This window comes from Clarias gariepinus, chromosome 3 (genome assembly GCF_024256425.1).
Source record: "Clarias gariepinus isolate MV-2021 ecotype Netherlands chromosome 3, CGAR_prim_01v2, whole genome shotgun sequence".
Lineage (NCBI taxonomy): Eukaryota > Metazoa > Chordata > Actinopteri > Siluriformes > Clariidae > Clarias > Clarias gariepinus.
Window position 1 is genome coordinate 16,765,089 of NC_071102.1, and position 22,427 is coordinate 16,787,515.

At 37.1% G+C, this 22,427-nt stretch overlaps 1 protein-coding gene across 1 annotated transcript; it reads right to left on the bottom strand.

The window, feature by feature from the left end:
- Positions 1-8,022: 8,022 nt before the first annotated feature.
- On the bottom strand, positions 8,023-20,363 carry ace2 (angiotensin I converting enzyme 2). Its single transcript, XM_053493257.1, has 18 exons — positions 20,144-20,363; positions 19,694-19,852; positions 19,371-19,464; positions 18,298-18,441; positions 17,943-18,055; positions 17,692-17,797; positions 14,872-14,969; positions 14,525-14,697; positions 13,356-13,582; positions 12,581-12,725; positions 11,639-11,737; positions 11,313-11,435; positions 10,338-10,516; positions 10,112-10,170; positions 9,910-10,010; positions 9,695-9,811; positions 8,720-8,914; positions 8,023-8,347 (listed from the first exon to the last, which is right to left on the bottom strand). Exons 1-18 carry the CDS (start codon positions 20,324-20,326, stop codon positions 8,245-8,247), a joined length of 2,418 nt encoding a protein of 805 aa, XP_053349232.1. The 5' UTR covers positions 20,327-20,363; the 3' UTR covers positions 8,023-8,244.
- Positions 20,364-22,427: the final 2,064 nt, after the last annotated feature.

The window sequence follows — 22,427 nt, forward strand, 5'->3', positions numbered from 1 at the left end:
ATGTTTAAAGCTTGCAAAGCGGTTAGTCGCAATCCAAGGTTCCACTGTATATTAAATATGATAATAATATGCATTGCTGATAAATTTCACTAATATTAGTACCATATAGTTATTGTAATATTATCATTTCATTTACACTATGCTTAAGTTATATGTGTAGGAGTTATTTTGTGAAATGTAACTGCCATTGCAGTAACAAGTAATATGCATCATATCATAATTTACTTTAAAAGTTTTATTTACGTATGTTTATTTTTATTAATGTGTATGTATGTCAAATCTTTACAAATATATAGTTATTATTACATATATAGGTAAAAATATATTAATACACATATATATTTATCAATATCAATATCAATATTTATCTGCCGAATACCTGAATGAATTAATATTATTATTACTGCTTTTTTTGCAATGTAAATTTGTTTAGCTGTTGTAAATAAAAACATGACTGCAACTCTGCAATTTGTTTATTGTAAATATACATATTGTCTCAAATCAGTTCATTAAAATCCAGTTTGATCACTATCGCTGTCATACGCTTTGTCCATTGTTTCATTCGTTGGTTCCTCATATGGGTTCTCAGGCTTGTCCGTTTTCTTGGCTGTCCTTATGTGCTTGATCTGACCTGACCTATTTTATCACTGGCAGATGCAGTCTCCTGTGCCAACACTGGTGACTCAATAGTTGTGACCGTGCTTCGTCTAAGCCTCATTTTCGTGGAGCATTTACAACCTGTGTGAGGCTCAGGGCAAAAAAGAGGTCACAGCATAATTCCCTACCCACAAATAAAATATAAATAAATCTTAAATAATATAAATCTTACACTTCCCTTTGTCTTAAAGTACATATTCACTTTTCCTATGCCTACCGAAAATAGACTGTAGCAGCAACTTTCTCTAAAATCAAACCAAAGTAGAGTAAAAACTGTAATCCTGGCAAACCTGCAAGACAAAGATATTTTCATCAACATGTGATGAAAAATTAATCGAATATTTTTTAATTATTATATATCACTTCTCCTGTGTAGTATTATGTGGAGCCTGGAGTATGTCCAAAGCAAGAACTGTGTATGGAGTGTCAACCATTGATTGGACAGTCATCGATTATAGTTCAATAGCAGTTGATTTTCTGTCAAGCAAATGATTATGAAAATAGCAAAAATTTTACTTAAAAGAATCATAAAACATACCATGTTGCATGTTTTTTTTTTCTTCTTCTTCTGTGCATCTAGGAAACTGCTGTGTAGTGCATAGGTGTATAAAGTCTGGGGAACGTGCTCTAACCAGAGCTAAATGTATGGTTAACTGGGAACTAGCCAAATAGTCATATGGAAAAGAAAAAAGTTTCTTTTAAACATAACAACTCGATGTAGCACAGCTTTTGCAGAAGCTTCACACACTCTCAGGAAAAAAGGTACACAGTGATACAAATATTTTTCCTCAAAGAACAATTTTGTACATTTTGGATAAATGTACCCTTGATGGTATGGAAAAGACCCCTGATAATACAATTCTTTACCTTTTGAAGATACATAATTGTTCTAACATAAAGGATACAGAATGTTCTGGACAGTGGGAGGAGTTTAGGTTTTCCTCAACTGTCACAACTGGTGAGTTATTATGTCTCATATAATACTTATTCTGATACTATAAAACGGATATTGTTTAATTTTTCCTCATTTTAGCTAGCTTTGGTCAGCTTATATAATACATTGTCTTTCGATGTCACTTATATAGTTTAGGATAGTATGTAGATAACACTGCTAATCATGCTAACACACTGCCTTATGGAGCTTAGCACAAACATGTTAGCTCACGGTGACTAAGATAATGCCTTATGTACTGTAAATTACGGACGTCCATGAATTTCAGCTTTGGTTTAAAGGTTCTAATGTATTTTATCCCGTTTTGGATAGCTTTATCTTACATTTAGTTTTTGGTTAGCTTCTGACACTTCTATATAATGTTATTTAGCACAAACACTTTAGCTCCAAGTGGCTAAAATACTGCCTTATGTAGCCTACAGATTTTCATGATATTCAATTCAATTCAATTCAATTTTATTTGTATAGCGCTTTTAGCAATTTTCATTGCCGCAAAGCAGCTTTACACAGTCAAAAGAATTATTTAAGTTTGTATGAAATGTGAATTTGTATGAATCAAAAATGGTCAGTTTGTCCCTGGTGAGCAAGCCGAGGGCGACAGTGGCAAGGAAAAACTCCCTGAGATGGTAATAGGAAGAAACCTTGAGAGGAACCAGACTCAACAGGGAACCCATCCTCATTTGGGTGCAACAGAAAGCAGTAAATGATCTGCATTTATACAGTGTGTAGGGTGGGAGGCAGTTCAGCTATAATAGCTGATGTTAATTGATGTTAATATGGAGTCCAGGTAGTTATTGAAGACCCAGGTAGACTTGTAGGAAGTTCCAGTCCTGAACTATCGAACTGTCAAGTCCCCAGAGAAACAGTTGCCAACACCAGTCAAGGCCACAACCGTCTTCTAGGTAGAGAGAACCATCCCCAGACACCAGACGCATCCCAGAGAGACACACGGGGCATCCATGTGACGAGATCTTCAGCCAGAAGCGGGGCACCAGGATGGGTCAGACAGGTCCGGAGGGCAGAGGGAGTCTGGATCACTGGCAGCTCAGGAACGACATGTGTAGCTCGACAGAGAGAGAGAAAGAGTGAAAGGGGGAGACAGGAGGAGAGAAGAAAGAGAAAGAGGGGGGGGGGGAGAAGAAGAGGAGAGATGGCAGTTAGGTATGGTCACAGTCACACAATGTATAATGTGAATGTATATTAACTGTAGAGTGCAAGCAGAGACTCCGGCAGAACTAACTATGACAGCATAACTAAAAGGGAGAGCCAGAAGGAAACACAGACATGAGGGCTTCCTGACATGTAAAGCAAACAATCACCTCACCGTCAGCAAACCTGAGTGATCAATGAGAGTGAGGAAGACAGCATCCAAACATACCAGTTCACCATAATACTCTACGTCCATGAGTCCCCCAGATCTGCTCCTTTACCTATGGCAAATCTATTTATAAAAATGCTTGGCTAAATAAATAGGTTTTTAGCCTGGACTTAAACACTGAACCTGTGTCTGAGTCCCGAACACTATTTGGAAGACTATTCCATAATTTTGGGGCTTTGTAAGAAAAAGCTCTGCCCCCAGCTGTATTTTTTATAATACGCAGTACTGACAAGCAGCCTGCATCCTTTGATCGAAGTAGGCGTGGCGGATCGTAAGACACTAGCAGTTCGCTCAGGTACTGCGGCGCGAGCCCATTTCATGCTTTATATGTCAAGAGTAGTATTTTAAAATCAATGCGAAATTTCACAGGGAGCCAATGGAGTAAAGATAAGATAGGGGTGATGTGCTCATATCTTTTGGTTCTAGTGAGGACTCTCGCTGCTGCATTCTGGACTAGCTGAAGCTTATTTATGCATCTAGCTGAACAACCAGACAGTAAGGCATTACAATAGTCTAACCTAGAGGTGATAAAAGCATGAACTAGTTTTTCTGCGTCGTTTAGCGACAATAAATTTCTTATCCTTGCAATATTTCTGAGGTGAAAGAATGCTATCCTGGTAATATTATCTACATGTGCTTCAAATGAAAGGCTGGAATCAATGATCACACCAAGGTCTTTCACTGTTGCATTTGATGGAACAGAAAGGCCATCTAAAGTTACGGTGTGATCTAAAATTTTACTCCTAGCTGTATGCGGTCCTATGACTAGAACTTCTGTCTTATCCGGATTTAGCAGAAGGAAGTTAATTAGCATCCAATTTCTTATGTCCTGCACACATTGCTCAATTTTAGTAAGCTGTTTTTTCTCATCAGGTTTTGCTGAGACATATAACTGTGTATCGTCAGCATAACAATGAAAACAAATACCATGCTTACGGATTATGTTGCCCAGAGGAAGCATGTAAAGGGAAAAAAGCAGTGGACCTAAAACTGAACCCTGCGGAACGCCAAACTCCACTAGAGAACATGCAGAATAATCACCATTTAAGTCTACATACTGATAACGATGGGTCAGATAGGATCTGAGCCAGGAGAGGGCTGTACCCTTAATTCCTACTACATTTTCTAATCTGTGAAGAAGAATACTATGATCAACGGTGTCAAAAGCTGCACTGAGGTCAAGTAATACAAGCATAGTTACACAACCCTGATCAGAGGCCAATAGAATGTCATTTACTACTTTAACGAGTGCTGTCTCTGTACTGTGATGAGGCCTAAATCCTGACTGATACAGTTCATGTATGCCATTTCTATGTATATATGAGCATAGCTGCTCCGCTACTATCTTTTCCAGAATCTTAGAGATAAAGGGGAGGTTTGATATTGGCCTGTAACTGGACAGCTGACAGGGGTCGAGGTCAGGTTTCTTAATTATTGGTTTAATAACTGCTAATTTAAAAGATTTTGGAACATAACCAATGCTGAGTGAAGAATTAATTATTCTCAACAGGGGTTCTGTTATTGCTGGTACTATCTGTTTAAGAAAGTGTGTCGGTACAGGATCTAATATACAGGTTGATGAATTTGAAGAAGAGATGAGTGAAATTAGTTCATTCTCTTCAAGGGGAGTAAAGTATTCTAGGTTCTGATCTGACATGGCTAGATTAACATCTGCATCAATTACATTGTTCGGTTTCAAAACCTCAATTTTATGCCTAATATTTACAATTTTATTATTAAAAAAGTTCATGAAGTCCTTACTATTGCATGATGTTGTTGTGGAGATTTCTGCAGTGGTCTTATTTCTGGTTAATTTGGCTACAGCATTAAATAAGAATCTAGGATTATTTTTGTTATTTTCTATAAGAGTGGAGAGATATGTTGATCTAGCTACACTAAGAGCTTTTCTATAGTTCAGGATGCTCTCCTTCCATGCTATTTAAAATACTAGTAATTTAGTTTGACGCCATTTACGTTCTAATTTCCGAGCGGTCTGTTTTAAAGTGCGCGTGTGATCGTTATACCAGGGAGCAAGTTTCTTATCTCTAATAATTTTTCTTTTAACTGGAGCTACATTATCTAAGGTATAGCGAAATGTTGACTCCAAATATTCAGTCGCCTGATCGAGTTCTGTGGGGTCAGACGGTGATCTAATCGAAGTTGGGAACTCTGGGAGATTACTGATAAAACTCTGTTTGGTAGTTGATGTGAATGTACGTTTCATACGGTAGCGCGGCGCTGTGCATACATTATTACTGTGACACACTTGAATTGAGACAAGATAGTGATCTGAGATAACTTCAGATAGTGGAATTGTGAATAAATTTCTTATACTTAATCCGAATAATATTATTAAATCTAAAGTGTGACCTGCTTTATGAGTGGGTCCTACTACACACTGATTTACTCCTACCGAGTCCAGTATGGACATAAATGCTGTTCTCAGAGGGTCTTCTGGGTTTTCAAAATGAATATTAAAATCTCCAGCAATTAACACTTTGTCTACAGAAACGACTAGGTTTGAAAGGTAATCTGCAAATTCACTAAGAAATTCAGAGTACGGCCCTGGAGGTCTGTAAATGACAATTAGCGGGATCGACTGAGCTGACTTAATATAGTTAAATACACTTATGTTACTATAAAGAATTTCAAATGAATTAAATTTGTGTCTGTGTTTTTGTACAATAGTCAAATTATCATTGTGAATAACTGCGACGCCTCCTCCTCTACCAGTTAACCGAGGCTGGTGTATGTAGCTGTATCCAGGAGGACTAGCTTCATTTAGAGCCACATACTCGTCCTGTTTAATCCAGGTTTCTGTTAAACAGAGTATATCAAACTCCTGATCTGTGATAATTTCATTAACTATAACTGCTTTAGATGCGAGAGATCTAATATTTAACAGTCCTAGCTTCAAATCAGAGGTGCCGGCTGCGCATTCAGTCTGATCCAAGTTTGTGGTCTTTATGTTAATTAGATTACTAAAACAGACTTTCTGAGTCTTTCTAAATTTGATTTTAGCTCGGGGAACAGACACAGTCTCAATACAGTAAACCTTGAGTGACGACTCTATGCAGCTAGCAGACGGTTGGTTTAGCCTGTCTGTCTGCTCCCTGGCCTGGGCTCTGGATTGTCACCGATTAACTAGGCCTTTTCTGAGACTATGAGCTATACTACAGGAAATGAGAGCAGCACCTTCCCGAGTGGGATGGACACCGTCCCGCCCTAACAGGCCAGCTTTGCCCTCAAAGGTCTTCCAATTGTCTATAAAGCCCACGTTGTTTTCGGAGCACCACCTGGACATTGAAAAAAGTTTTAAAAAATTGATTCTAAAAAAAGTTTAAATTGGATATTGAAAAAAGGTTAAAAAAATTGATTCTAAAAAAAGTTTAAATTGTTGTATGACATTACAAAAGCTTGTGTTGTCTTCATGCAAGGTCATTAGTGATTGATAATGATGATAATATACATTCATTCATTTAATTGTATTATCATGCTCATGTTTTTTTTTTCTTTTTTTATAAACAGTTGTGACAGTGAAAATGATCAGTCACCTGATTGATAGAAAGCAAATGCAAACAAGCAGACAAGGTACAGACAGCCCATCCCTTTCATGGATAGCCTGGTGATGTCACTCTGGGATTCCTGCTTGCGTGGGAACCTGGATCACAACTGTGGTCTGGATTCGGGATGGATTTCTTGTATTTTTAAAGTGGATGTGTTATGTTGTGGAGAGAGAGAGCGTATGGTTTTAGCGCACTGGGTGATTGTATACAGAGCCCTTATGTAGGATGTCGGAGGGGAGGCTGAGTATGTGAGCTGCAGAGCTGCTTGTGCAAACTTTGTGGGAAAGTTTCCCGTTTTAGGATAACGTGGGTTTATTAATAAAACTAAATGAACTCAAACATGAACACAGATCCCCTGCTTGCTCAAAACAGGGTTAATTCTTATTTTTTCCACTTTTTTCCTCTCAGTTTTTCACTCACTTACTCATCTTCAACACCACTTTATCCTGTATTCAGGGTCGCAGGGGCCTGGAGCCTATCCCAGAAGGCTTAGGGCACGAGGCGGGAGTACACCCTGTACAGGGTGCCAATCCATTGCAGGGCACACACACATACACTCAATCACACACAACGGGAAATTTGGGAATGTCAATTAGCCTAACCTGAATTTCTTTGGTCTGTGGGAGGAAACCGAAGTACCTGGAGGAAACCCACCAAGCATGAGGAGAACATGCAAACTCCATGCACACAGAGATGGTAATCGAGTCTGGCCGAGTATCGAACCCGGACCCTGGAGGTGCAAGGTGACGGTGCTAACCACTGCACCACTGTGCTGCCTCACGCAGTTTCTATTCTCTTTTTTCACTTTGATTTTAATTTTTTGTTTCACTTTCCCTTTTTCTTTTCTCTTTTCTTTTTCAGCTTTATATTTTCTTTTTCTTTTCTTTTCACTTTTTAGTTTTATCTTTTCTCTTTTTCTTTACTCATTTCTTTTTTTAGTTTATGCCACACAATCATTCGCCCTGAAACCGTTGCACCAACAAGAAGAGCAACTTGCATGAGTCATTTCACCTCAGGTCAGTTACATAGTTATATATGCATTGTTCTAAGCCAAAGTAATTTTTTCCATTTCCTGTTGCATAATGGATCTTTTATAATGTCAGTGTAGCAAATCCAAGTTTCTCTGTGGGATTAACCCTGAAATGACATACAAGATAGGGGACTATTTTAAAAGTGACTGTGTGTAAAAAAATTAAATAGTGTGTAGATAAATAAAGTACTTTTTTGTAAACAGAGCTAATCTTCAAGATTAGCTCTGTTTACAAAAAAATACTTTATTTATTGCAGCATTGCACTGATCACGTGTATCCTATAACAAAGTTTTTTAGTTCTGATGGAAGTGGCCTATTCCAATATGACCATGCCACTTTACTCTTTTTTCAGTTTTATTGTAAAGTGTTTCCATTTTTTATTTGCTGTCTTTTGTTTTGTGTTTTATATAAACATATATAAGGCTTTCCATTTCCGTATGTATTTCATGATTTATTATACACGCAATTGCAATATCACAATTTACACAACTTCATTGCAATGCTCTCACACATAAATAAACTGTTTCAGCATGTTGTTAAAATACATTGGTCCATCCATTGATGTGACCAGTGAAATATGTCTCACAGTTTATTATATTGTAATTGTGGTTGATTACGATGCAGTATCATTTCCTTCGGCTTTTGTCTCAAATCAGTTAATTAAAATCCAGTTTGATCACTATCGCTGTCATAGGCTTTGTTCACTGTTCCATTCGTTGGTTCCTCATATGGGTTCTCAGGCTTGTCCGCTTTCTTGGCTGTCCTGTAAGTCAGAAAAGTTGATTACTAAAACTGTGGTTTAATTAAACATCCTTAGTGGTTTTTATCCTTTAAGTACTCTGATAGAAGATCTGTACATGTCAAGGCCCAAATTTTTGCCTCAAGATCTTGTGATAAAATGGAACAATAAGCAGTTTGTATTATACTGAAAAATGTGCATTCTGTATAATAGGAAAGTGATGGTTTGCTGATTGCAAATACTTTGTCAGCCAATACATACAAAAACAATACATTTGTTTAAACAAGTACTTCTGCAGTTCTGCATCAAAGATTTATGATGGAACCCATTATTTTCTACTCATCTATTAGAAGATGATGCAAGACACCAGTTTACCAATCGACCTGCTTCTCTTACCTCTTCCTGTTCACGGCCCCTGAGACGATGAGGTAAATGCCAATACAGACGACTAAGGCCATCACTACTCCGAAAACAACCAACCACACTTGAACAGGGGGTTCTGCAGGAGGAGCCAACGTAGCACGCAGGCCTTCGAACTCCAGAGTGTCATCTGTCAGCTGAAAAACCCCGTTGATGCGATTTCGGGACAGCCTAAGCGGGGGAGAGGGGATTTTACACTTATCACTGGTGAGTGATGCAACTGCAAAGCCCCCGCCGCATTTGGGGAGTACCTACATTTCTTAGGGCAGTCACCACACATAATGTGCATGTCGAGAGGATTACAGGTACACCACAGTGTATGCACAGGTCTGATGCAATTATTAAAAACGCCATAAACTGTCTGTAAGCATATGTTTGTTAAGTGGTGGCACAGTGGTGTAGTGGTTAGCACTGTGGCTTTGCATCTCAGTGGTCAAAGCCTTTGATTCTCTACTTGGTGTTTTTGCATTTTCTCTCCAGGCATAGCGAGTTTCAGCCAGTTTCCTCCCACAGTCCGAAGACATGCTGACTATGCTGATTTTTCTAAATTCGAGAGAATGCTTGTGTTTCCCCTATTGTCACCATGTATGAGGACATCCCATGAGCATGACACTGAAGAAGCTCATTTACATACTGTAGAAGGTGTAATGGAAGATGGTGGAGGAGTGAAATAAAAAGGGGAAAATATGCACAATCTGAAGGGTATTTCAGCTGGAACAAATTAGATACACATTGGGTGACCTGTTTTAACTTGGTAATGAAATCATAAAAATATGGGACCGTTAAGTTGATTTATAAACAACAGGTTTTAACTTGTTATGTAGACATTCAGCAAGATATGAAATATAATTTTTGCTAATTGCGGTGGTATAAGAGGAATATTTGTGCATCAGGACAACCTGTCTTGGTTTTTTTTTTTTTTTTCCTACACCATAATAGCAGTGATCTCACCAGATAGCAGCCTCCACTTCTGCTTTAGGAATAGTCCTAGTTGAATTATTAGGATCGGTCACTACAAAGTAGAAAGAGATCCTTGGGGTTTCTTTGTACGTGTAGATACTCTCTGCCCTATTCACATTTAAATAAAAGGAAATAGATTAAACACAGTCCAAACTATTTGTTCCAAGTGCATGTGCAGTTTTGTATACCCATGTTTTGATACTGACATGAATTTGACATCTTCCCCCTTTTTCTCTAAATAGTATTGTCTCATTGCAAAGGCCATGGACGCTTTAAAGAGGTACATCTCATTGTCATTCCACTGGTACTGAAAATAAAAAATAAAAATTGCCTTTATTAGTATGTATACGTATGTGTAGTATACTTATAGTAAAATATAAAGAATATATAAAATAAATATAAACATACTGCATTATCTCCCAAGGCAGCTTTCAGACTCACTCTCACTTTAATAGCCATTTCAGAATCTGTGTACGAGCAGCTTATTAATAACAATAAATCATGTTGTCACGTTTACCAGATTTTAAAATGAAATCTACTTTGCTGGTTATATTTTAATGAGACTTTTAACACATAAGCACTAGTTTTTAAATTGTTTTATTTCTATTTTTCTTCTCTTCCATTGAGAACCTACATGGATCGATAGCAGCATCCCACCCTGGTTGTCTGTTGTTTTTCTGGTTTTCAGCCTTAAGCCAGTCATAGAGTGTACTGAAGTAGTTCAGCAGAGGTTGGGAGTCCATCCTGGTGTCACCCGAGATGTCCTCCAAAGCCCGTGTCCAGGATTTTGATCGCCCCAACTCAAGCATTTTCCTGTGAGGAGAAACATAAAATGGCAATTTAGCGTCATTCCTCATGTTTACTATTATGTTTAAGATTTTTGTGCATCATGCAATATTGGAAAATAGAATGTAAAATAGAAAAAATGAGTGACAAGTGACACCTAAGAGCTGTTATAATTGATCACAAACTTGAATATTTTCCAATAACAGTATACTCTGAGTGTTAGGTCCTTTACATGCACAAGGGGTGTACAGATCAACCCAACATTTAATTGTGCAGAACAACAGAACAAAGTTATGAAAGTAAAAACCCCCATTATTTTTCTATATTATCCCCTGCTATACTTATGCACTACCTAGACAACATCAAGGCAGAAAGTTTTCTCAGTACACTGAGATGATCCACTGAGCACTGAGCCATGATCGTACTGCTTGCTTCACGTATGAAACTCTGGCCTCCCAGGAACTCCTTTAATGGCCTGAACATGTGGAAATGGTTTGAATCGAGGTTAGGACTGTACAGGGATGTGGCAATAACTTCCAGACGAGTTCCTGTAATGTGCAAGTCTTGTTGATGAATAAGTGTGTGTACAATTCACACAGACAGACGCACCTTTTCTGCAAGTTGGCAACAAGTTATCCGTTGATTTTTTAAGGATCAGGCGTTACACTTGCTAAATGTTCACAGGAACAATTGAATAGATGGATGGCCTTCTTTAAAATATTACATCATTCAAATGTTTTAAAATGTATAAATATGTATGTGTGTATGTATGTTTATTAATTAAAGAATTGAAAAACCAAACCAAAATAAAACCAAAGCATACCTAAGTTTGTTGCCTGCCACAGTTGAGTTTGTGATGTCACATTTGTAAAGTGGGCCACTGTGACCAGCTTCCCGGCAAAGCGCAGCCTGAAACTGGAACTGGTAGATCGTTCTCGTGAAATATCTGTGGAAAGGTCAAACAAAAAATGGCTGTCACTACAAATTGCAGAGGTTTGATTCTATTTATGTCAAGCATCGTGGATTTTCAAGCATTAAATATTATTTAGTAACAGTATATTTTATGAGGTGTTCTGAACTGAAGTAACAAGTTTCATGTATTTGTTCAATAATTAAGGGTTATCCTAGTTAGAACTTAGACAAGATTACCGGATAAATGAATAATCTCCGGACACATGGAAAAGAGCAGGTGGGTCACAATATGTCTCATCTCTTGGTAAAGGCTCAACCACTCCAACCAGCTCTCGCCTGTAACAGACAATACCATAAGAAGTATCATTAACCTAGTGCACAAGTGCTACAACCAAGGAAACTGTAGGTTCCATGCATACAATTCTTTATTACACAGAATTCCTAATTAAATAAAGGGGAAAAAATACTTGTGTTTCATCTGTGTCTATATTGCCTTATCCTGTATACAAGGTTGTGGGGGGCCTGGAGCCTATCCCAGGAGACTTAGGGCACGAGGCGGGGTACACCCTGGGCACGGTGCCAGTCCATCACAGGGCACACATACAAACTCTCACTCACACACTGCGGCAATTTGAAAACGCCAATTGGCCTAATCTGCACTGTAGAAGGAAAGACACCAAGCAGGGGGAGAACATGCAAACTTGCTATTTGAATTGCAAACTCCTTGCTTACAGACCCAGAGGGAGGAATCGAACCCTGGAACCTGCAGGTGCAAGTCGACAGTGCTAACCACTAATCCACTTGTGTTACATGTTTCAATACCTTAATTTTTGTATTTAAGAACTATGCAATCCAGAGTGTTCAAAAATCTACAGTACTCTGTAAAGAACATATAGAGGGATCATGTATAATAAATATCAGTTAGTATTATTAAACTAAACTAAAATTATTAAAGTAACAAACTTTCGGCTACATAGGTTTTTATACCAGTTACTGTGCCTGTGATGTGTGACATCCTTGTGATTCCTAGATGACAAAAAGTAAGATTTAATTTTTGCAATGTTGTGTTAAAGGTGTCATGACAGACATGACTAACTGGGAGAGTTGCATTAAAAAAGAAATTTTCAAAAGTCCAATGATGTCATAAGAGTGAATCCATTATAAAGGTTATACTCTTACTTCATCTCCCACCAGCGGAGCATCCACTGGTCTTTGGGAATAGTACCCTGAAACACCTGCCACCTCCATTCCTCCAGCATGTAGGTGAAGGGCAATGTTGCCACAATGGTAAGGGCCTGCTTCAGCAGGAAGTTGATTTCCGTTTCTGACAAAGCAGCACACATGAAGAATTTTAGGTGTTTTACAGTATGAATTGCGCTTTGACTCAATTTCATTATGAAGAAATGGCAAAGAAGGCAAATAAATTATATATTTATATACATGAAATACAAACTGTTGTTCAGGTCTTAAGCTAACTCTATCTAATTACCTATTCTTATGTAAATGTTGATATACTGTATGTCTGTATTTTTGTTTGTTTATTTATTTCATATCTTATTTACTCACTCATTCACCATCTATACCACTTAATCCTGTATACAGGATCATGGGGGGCTTGGAGCCTATCCTAGGAGACTTATGGCACAAGCCTAGGGACACCCTGGACAGGCCCCCTGCGACCATTAATACAGTATAGATGATGAGTAAGATGATGATGAGATCTTTATAGTCTTTGTATATTAAGGTTAAAAAAAAAAAGTTTCTGTCGATGACCGCTATGCACCCATTGTATCTACTCTGTGAATTTATTTGAATTTATTGCTAATAACTGATACAGTAGGTGGCTTAATTATTACCTTGATTTTATAATTTGATTACCAAAGTCAAAATGGACCTTTTATTGGTGAACAGTGAAGGAGTAATCTCCTGTGCAGCCAGTGTCTTTACACTGTACCTGTGTCTTCTATAAAGTCAGCAGGTAGGAGCCCCAGAGACTGCAGGTGAGATGGGGTTGCAGCTGACAGGCTCATGATCTCGCCCACTGCTTCGTGAAAGCCCTCGTTGGCGCCGTCTCTAAGAAGGTAAGGCAGGTGTCGATAGGCCATCTGGTACTGGTTATGTCCCATCTCATGATGCGCAGTTAGAAAATGGTCCATGCTTATTGTGGTGCACATCTTGATTCTGGAGAAGAGAAAGATGCATCAGTGAGCGCTGTGTTTTGAAGAATGTGAAGAATGTTTCCATTATATTTTAATATGTTAATGTATATTTATATTTTATATTCATGCATTAGTCAGTTATTTTAATGAAGTAAACACTTAGATTTTTTTAAATGATTGATTTAGTTACTTAGTTCTGATAGCCACTAAAATACCCAAATGGATTGTAGAAATATTTCCGCACAGGAAATATAGTACTGTGCAAAAACTCTTGAGCCACCCATTATTTCTTCATCTTTTGCTTCCACAGAGACTGGATTTCTTGAATTTTAATTGTAGTCTTGATAAATAGTTCTCCACGCCTCCTGAAGGACTTTGTGGCTCTCATTTTTGACACGTTTTTGAGTCATTTTCAGTCCAATCCCTGTACCTGAGCAGTTCCAGATGAATGTCCTTTGTTTTGTAATTCACATCGTGACCTACAGTATGTATAAACTAGTCATCTAACTTTAAGCATGAACCATTGAGTAACAGGTACTGATGATGGCAGTGATCAGGCCGGTGATTAGTATAATTGTTACACTTGATACATTGATGGTTACACTGAATGTTTAGTGGTTGGAACAGACGAGAGGGAAAATTAGGTCACGGCTAAGACTGTATCTTTATGCACTTTGCAGCCTGCCACAGTATTTAATGTTTTTTTTTTTTTTTGTAATTTAATCTACATTATTTATTCTAATTTTATTTGAAAAAATGGGGGAGGGGTCAAGACTTTTGCTCAGTACTGTACATCAAATAGAAAACTGACCTGGAACCACTCTTCAGTTTCTTTTATTTAATCTTAATTCTTAATTCTAATAATAATTTTTATTTTGCTTCCAATTATATACCTAAATAAGAATAACAAATATTTTAATGACCAAAATACAAGAAGAATAAATGTGTAAGGTGTCCTGCATACCTGTAATCCTCTCGGTTGCCCATGTCCCACGCCGTGGGGTGACACACCACTTTCCTGCCATCCTCAGGTTTTATGAACATTGAGTTGGTCCAAAAGTTATTAAACATAGCAAACATGTTTACAGATTTGAAGAACTTTTCTGCTTCCTCAAACAGCTGTCGCTCTTTCCAGCCCTGAAATTAGCCATAAAATATTTCCTAATAGCCATTTTACAGCTATAAATTGCTAAGAGATAAAGGAACCAGAAATCAGGTAACATATAAATCTGGATAGAAATGGAACTTTGCACTGAGATAAAAATCAGCTGCCATGTGGTAATTGGGCACGTAGTCAGTAAAATGTCTAACCTGTGCTAACATTGCTGAGGTCACATCGATATCAGGCTTGTCTGGATAAGGAACAGAGAGTGCGTAAAGACTGGTCCAAAACCTTCCCCACATATCACCTGAAAAACAACAAAGACAAGAGGAACTCAGTAACCACTTCTTAGTTTGAATATATTCAATCTTGATTTATACATTTATAGTTCAGCATTTGGCAGACGCCTTTATCCAGAGCAACTTACCTTTTTATCTCATTATAAATCTGAGCAGTTGAGGGCCTTATTCAACTTGGCACCTTCTGGACCATTGTCCAATACTTTAACCTCTATTATATACCTTTTTTGTTTGCTTTATACAGTTTAATATTTGTTAACTTCATTTTATGAAGACAATTACTACTCATGCAACTGCTACTACTACTATAATGTATGTTGCTTACACTTTTAGTTAAAATGGATTGAACATTTTTCCAATTTTTTAAAGAAATACACAAAAACATACAAAATCTGTAGTGTATGCCAGTGAGGCTTTGTGTTGTTGGTAATGGTTTTAGTGTCCATGATGGTGGTGATGGTGTTGTAATTGTTGTTTTGGTATGGACACATGGATGATAGCTATAAAAACTTACAGTTAGAAAATTCACTTTTTTCAATTATGTTGGAGAATAAAGGGAAACTTTAAATAAAGTGTTATCCTAGTGGTACTGATAATCATTGTGCAATTGTGTGCAAATGCATAAAAGCTCAACATAATGTAATGTCAGAATATTAAGTATATAATAAAACACTTTGGATTATCAAATCATTAAGCATCAAAATCCAAAAGCATAATCATGTCAAAAAGCATTTTGTATCCAAATAAAGATTGAATTAGGAGGTACACTATTTCATCACACATCTGCTGTAGGTGAGAATAAAGGTGCATATAAGTAGGAACCTTGAAATTTCTTTTTTTTTCAGTTTCAGGCAGTGGCATGTGGTCAGATACTGTATGAAGCTTACAGTCCAAACAAAGAGTGCAAGCCTTAATGCTAAACAATGCATTTATTCATGTATTCTATAGGATGTATATGATCTGGAGTGCTGGTTTTTCAAGAGTAGCTCAGTGGTTAGGGCATTGGATTACGATTTGGAAGGTCCATTATTTTCTAAGCATTTTAGAATTACTCTTAAGAATCAGGCTCAAAGTTTATTTAGGTCTAATAATAGTCCTACTTCAATGTAGGACATAAAAGTTATTTATAAAGCTACATATCCTTACTTTCGGCAAGGAGTAGGACTGCACCAAGGAAGGCTTTTACCACAAAAGTAGGCTCTACTTTATAGTGGGTGTTTTTCTAGGTTTTTGTAGTTTTAAACGGTGGAAAAGAGAAGTGGGGAAATTAGCGGCAGTTGTGTGAAAGCTTTATGCATATAGGAAAAAAACTTATAGATGTGTGACTAGCAGCATGACGTTATCCTAATCAAACTTCTGTAATCGAAACTGTTTCAAATCCCTATAATAGAACAGTGTAGAAGTGTCATAATCTTTTTGAATAGTTCGAAAAAATAAAGTGAACCTGGAGAGATTAGAGCATTTTGCTTGCTGAATGCAAAAATGTAAATGTACTTCTAAAAATAAAAAGTGAGTGGAGGCAATTTGTAAAAGCATCAATTTGTTCATTAATGTATCAGTTGTAACGCACACGATTAAAAAATAAAGTATTTAGCTTTTGTCTAAACATATCATTTTTGAGCTCCATTAGACTGCAGACCAGTGTTACTGAAATGTCTCTCCCCTGCGTGCATCCTCACTTCTCCTAACAAGTTAGGACACCGGAGCTCTTTTACATTTTGTTGATTTTGTGATTTCCTATTTTAAGAATCTTGATAAATAGCTCTCGCTTTACTCCTAAAAGTAAGACCAAAATGGTATCATTCTGAGAATGTCTGGCCACTTAGAAGCAATTTCCTACTCTGAGACGCTTAGTAAATATGGCCCTGGGTACAACAATAATGTATAAAAATCTAAGTTGCTCTGGATAATAGTGTTTGCCAAATGTTTTGACACTTGCTTAACTGTGGGAGCTCCGGTTGTCACAATCCCCCGTAATCCAAAAATGGGCAAAAAATGCAAAATAAATGGAGCCTGGCTGTTGGTTGTAACATGCCTACTTACTGTACCTCAGTTACCCCAAGCTAGCTAGCTTCGCATTAGTTTAGCTAAAATTCTATGGCAGCTTATATTCATTTATACGTTAACATAACTTTGCATTTAATTAAAATCTGTCATCCATACCCTACAATAAATGTTATCCGGTGTCAACGCCTACATTTCTTGTGGTACACTACAATAATTTTATTTAGCTGCTTAGCTAAAGTGATGCATAGCAGACAACTAGCTATGCATCTGCAATGCAGCTGTTACTCAAATTGACCATGACACTAAATATGCATAATTTTATGCCTTAATATAATTTCACCTCATGATTTAGATAAAAATCCATCCCTATACAGTATATTTCTGTTATGGGATCTGTGGGGATGGAATCGATTTTATGTGCCTTGTGGTCATTGGAGGAACTGCACATTGCAGAAGTGCCAATGCAGAAGTGCACATTTTGGCCTGATTTTTCAGAACTGGAGGTTTCCCCTTGATTTATCCTTATTAAACATTGCCTGTTTGGGGTTGGTTTACATCAGGCTACTAGTTTGCATTTAACCTAGAAAATATTTGTGAACAGATACACTCTATAATAGCAATTGCATGAGCAGAATGAACCATACAGTATAATGTACTGTAGTTTGCTATAATAAATAGATAGTCATTCATACTGTATATATGGTGCTTAAATTTAAATCTTACCAAGCAAATGGGCTGGGAGACCTCCGTTAGTGGCGATGTGGCCAGGATATGTGTCCTGCAACTTGGCTCGCACATATGCATGAAGCTCTTTGTATAAAGGCAGAATCTAAATATGAATACAACATCCTGTTTCAGATAAGTACAACTATTTCATTTAATTAAATTTCATTTGAATAGCAGTTTTAACATGATACAGTGTCACATCAGTTAAAAAAAAAAAAAAAAAAAAAAAAGAGACATATCAGACATACCTCAGTATATATGCGTCGCACATCTGTCATGAGTTCATCTCGAGTGTAGGCGTATTTCGGATCATCAATTGTTTCATAATTAGCCCTCCAGTAGTCTCCATGGTCTTTATAATCTTTAATAAAAACACAGAGAATAAGCACATCAGATGAACAAGCAGTAGGTTTCACTTTATCACCTTCCACAGTATGGTTTAAAAGCAATCCACTCGAATCATTGTTTCAGATTTGTCACTATATATTCTCTGTCTCTGATAGTTCTGCATTTAGTTAATTATGAGTTAAATAACTAGTAAATAAATAAAGGAATGAAAGAGTGCAGTGGATTGTATTAAAGTTTAGTCAGGATGATTTATACTGTTCAGCTTGGCCGCTTCGTTCTTTAAGTCCACGTAGTCTTCATAGAGTCGCCTCATCTTCTTGCCCACCTGAACCCTCCAGCCTTCCCACACGTGCAGCCGCTCGTAGTAGTCCGTGCTGTCAGCCATGATCGCTTCCAGCCCTTGAAAAGGAAAAGTATCAGATATTTATCAGTCTAAGTGAACTGGAATCAGCCATTTAAAAATACTTACCAGATACCTAGTGCAGATATAACAAAAACAAATTAGAACAAACATTTAGAATTTGCATATGTTCAATATTAGTCTTCATTTATATATATATATATATATATATATATATATATATATATATATACAGTTGTGGTCAAAAGTATTAAGACAACATATTCCATGTATTAGTTCTCCCTGTGCACAAAACAGGAAGAATTAATAACTCAAAAGCTAGTGAAAAATTGGCTATGAGGCAACAGAATTCAACTACTGGAGCCATGGCCTAGTTCACCTCCAGTTTAAATAACAGTTTAAATAATTTCACATATTTAATGTAGCAGTTTTTGTAAGAATCTTTACTACTTTAAGCTGGATTTCTCCTTAACTTTAGACAGGTTGTAGTAATCAAGTATTAATTGACTGTAAGGCAAGTTCCTTATCTCTAGGTTGACCTATTCTGGTTACATTTGATTTTCAATAATGTTAAAAGCATACGTCAATTAAGTTTGCTAAGGTAAGATTTGAGAATGGGTTTTAAAAAAAACAATGTGAGGTGTGCTTACAGGACAATAATGAGGTCTGAATTTTATTAACCTGATTACTGTATGTTCCTGGAACAGCATGCCATCCATTCTAAAAACTGAAGTCTGCTCTTTTTATCTCCCTCCATAAATTATGTGTAAATATTATCTTAATGAAAACTTCACCATATCAATTAATGTTCACCATAAAATTGATGTTCAGAGACACACTGTTATATAAATGTAGTCAACACATTCTGAAACACCAGTTCTATAAAGCAGTGTTGTGGCATGACTGAATAATTAACCCCACTGGGTTTATAACACCAAGTAGTGTATTCTCTCTCCAATGTCCATACCTGGTTCCAAAGTCTGACAGTCAAAAGGGTCATTGATTTTACACACCGTTGCTGTGCCATAAATAGTACTCATCTCATTCATGATTTTATTTAGCTGCAACACAAACAGACAGTTTGTAAAAATATATATTAGCTATTAACCTAAGGGTCTAGTGTAAAGGATTTTCAAGCATTATCTCACTGAAGTGACTGACAAATTATTATCTAATATTGCCAATTCATTAAAATTTTCATTCATATTTAAGTCATAAACTAATCCAAACTAAATTTTTACACACTCAAATGCATTTCAAGAAAATAAGGAATAGTGTTGCTGTACTTACATAACTGGCTTTATCAGGCGACAGCGCACCTGACCCCTTGTCCTGAAGTGATTTTAGTTGGAGCTTAATCTCTGGATCAGAAATCTGATCGATAGGGAATTCATTGGAGGCCTCTGATTGTTTAGAGTAGTATTCACTCCAGATTGCTCCCTGAACCGCCTATGGACAGTGTCCCAATTTAGCATCATCAGAACAGAATGACTAATAGTTTTTTTTATACAACACCCATATTTGTCAGACATCATATTTGAACATATAAAGCTGTATTGCAATAATGACCATTTTTAAAAGCACCATATAAATATAACTGAATTTAAATAAATGAATGATCAGAATGGGGACAATATTTCTGTTGGTTTGCAGGCACATATAAAAGTATTTTAACAATTAATAGTCCCCAAAATGAACACATTTAGGAGACCGGTGTGAACCATTCATCATCGAACTTACTAGTTTTTCTGAGTTCTCCGCAGTGATGTCTGTGTTGTAGGCCCATGATGCAAGACTATAGTTATACATGAGGCGAGATGCTTCATCATCGAATTTCTGCAGGAACACTCTGGCTTTGTCTTCAAGTGTCTGACCCCAGACAGCAGAGGTCCCGGCCAAAACCAAGATGCATAGAGCAAACATCCTTCAGGAGCACTGAGAGCGTCTCAGCAAAGTGAGCACCTTATCAAGTGTGTTCTTCGGCTACACCCTTTGAACTGAGCTATAAAGCAAAATAAATGCACATCGTTTAGTGCTTATTCATTGCACAAAGTACAGGCAATTATTATATAATGGTAGCTTACTAGATATCAAGTGAAGTTTTATTAGGTTATAGTCTGCTCTCTGATGATGGTGAGTATAGTATACAATAAAATTTATATACTATTTACATTATTTTTTTATTAAGTATTCTCAGCACCTTGATTAATCTTTAATAAAATTCTTATAACTTACATTCAGACTAAACCTCACGATTATTAAAACAATCTGACTTAAAAGGGCTTGTCTATTATTTTTCCCTAAAAAACTATCTTTGTTTCTAAACTATCTTTTCACTATCTTTGTAAAGGTGGGGGAAAAAGTATGGATCTTTTAAATTACTCTCATAACAGTGTTCACATTATGGATGAAGAAGATGACGAATGAGTTGAAAGTATTAAAAGTAGGTATGTTTTTTCTTATAAAGGCGTAAGAACTTTCATAAATTTGTTCTTTGAAGCAGAATATTTAAACTCAGTCACAAGCCACAACCCTTATATAACCCTATACTTAGAGGTTGAGTCAAATGAAAGCAATTTTCTTTGTATGATTTATTGCTTTAAATGTTCTCCAAAACTATGTGAGGAAAACATTCTGAGATGAACTTAGACTTCTACTAGCTGGGAAAATGGTGTTCATCAATTTTATTTGACTATGGACAATAGCAAAACCCTAGTTACCTAATGTTTATAACTGTCTTTCTCATAATTTCCTCATTATGACTTTTTGAATTCATCCTTAGCATCCTGAGCTTTTGCACATGTGCATTTGGGTTTCTTTTAAGTTAGGTGTGTTTGGTGCCCTGAGATGTTTTCAACCATCATACCCAGTATTCCTGACATAGGTCACCACAATACCCACATGATAGAGCATTTAATTAATGAATTATTAGCAATAAAATTGTGTGTTTCATACATAAGACTGATGAGTAAGAATGTTAAAAAAAATTTCTTTGAAACTGAAACTGAGCCATAGACCACAATCATTAATACCTACAGAGTGAGTCAAATGAAAACCATTTTTGCATCGTTTATTGTTTCAAATGTTATGCAGTGAAGTCAAACTGGGATTTTTGTTCATGCATAACGAAACACATTCATGAAAGTAAAAAATACCTTAATTTTTTTTATATATAACCCCCTGATACACTAATGCACAATATCTTAGCATTTTACTAGAGCTTGGATACCATCAAGTTAGAACATTTTCTCAGTATCAGGAAATGCCTTGCCTGCATCACATCTTTAAGTATGGCTTCCCAGAAACTCCTATATTGGCCCAAACATGTAAAAATGGCTTAGAGCGAGGTCAGGACTATATGGTGGATGTGGCAATAACTCGCAGAGTTCCTGTAATGTGGAAGTGGTGTTGGTGAATGTGTACAGTTACCACAGACAGATGCATCTCTTAGGCAAGTTGGTGACACATTATCAATTGATTTTCAAGGATCAAGAGCTTCACTCACTGTATGTTTGCAGGAACAAATGCAGTGGGCTCTGAGCCACCTTAGCGGGACTTAGCCCATCTCTGTGTCAGTGGAGCTCTAATTTCCTGACTGGCAGACCACAGGCAGTAAAGATGGGCAGACATGTCTCAGCCCCCCTTACTCTGAGCACTGGAGCCCCCCGGGGTTATGTTCTGAGCCCGCTGCTGTACTCTCTGTACACCTATGTCTGCGTGGCAACTACTGACTCCTCCACCATCATTAAGTTTGCTGATGACACTGTCATAGTGGGCCTGATCTCTGACAACAATAAGACAGCCTACCTGGAGGAGATTAGAAATATGGAGAACTGGTGCCAAAGGAGCAATCTCCTTTTAAATGTCAGCAAGACAAAGGAGTTGCTAGCGGACATCAGTACAAAGCAGGAGAGGAACTACCAGACCCCCCTGATCAACGGGAGCCCAGTGGAGAGAGCGGACAGATTCCGATACCTCATCAGAATGTTCCCATCATGCGGGACCTGTTATGGTCCTGTCACAT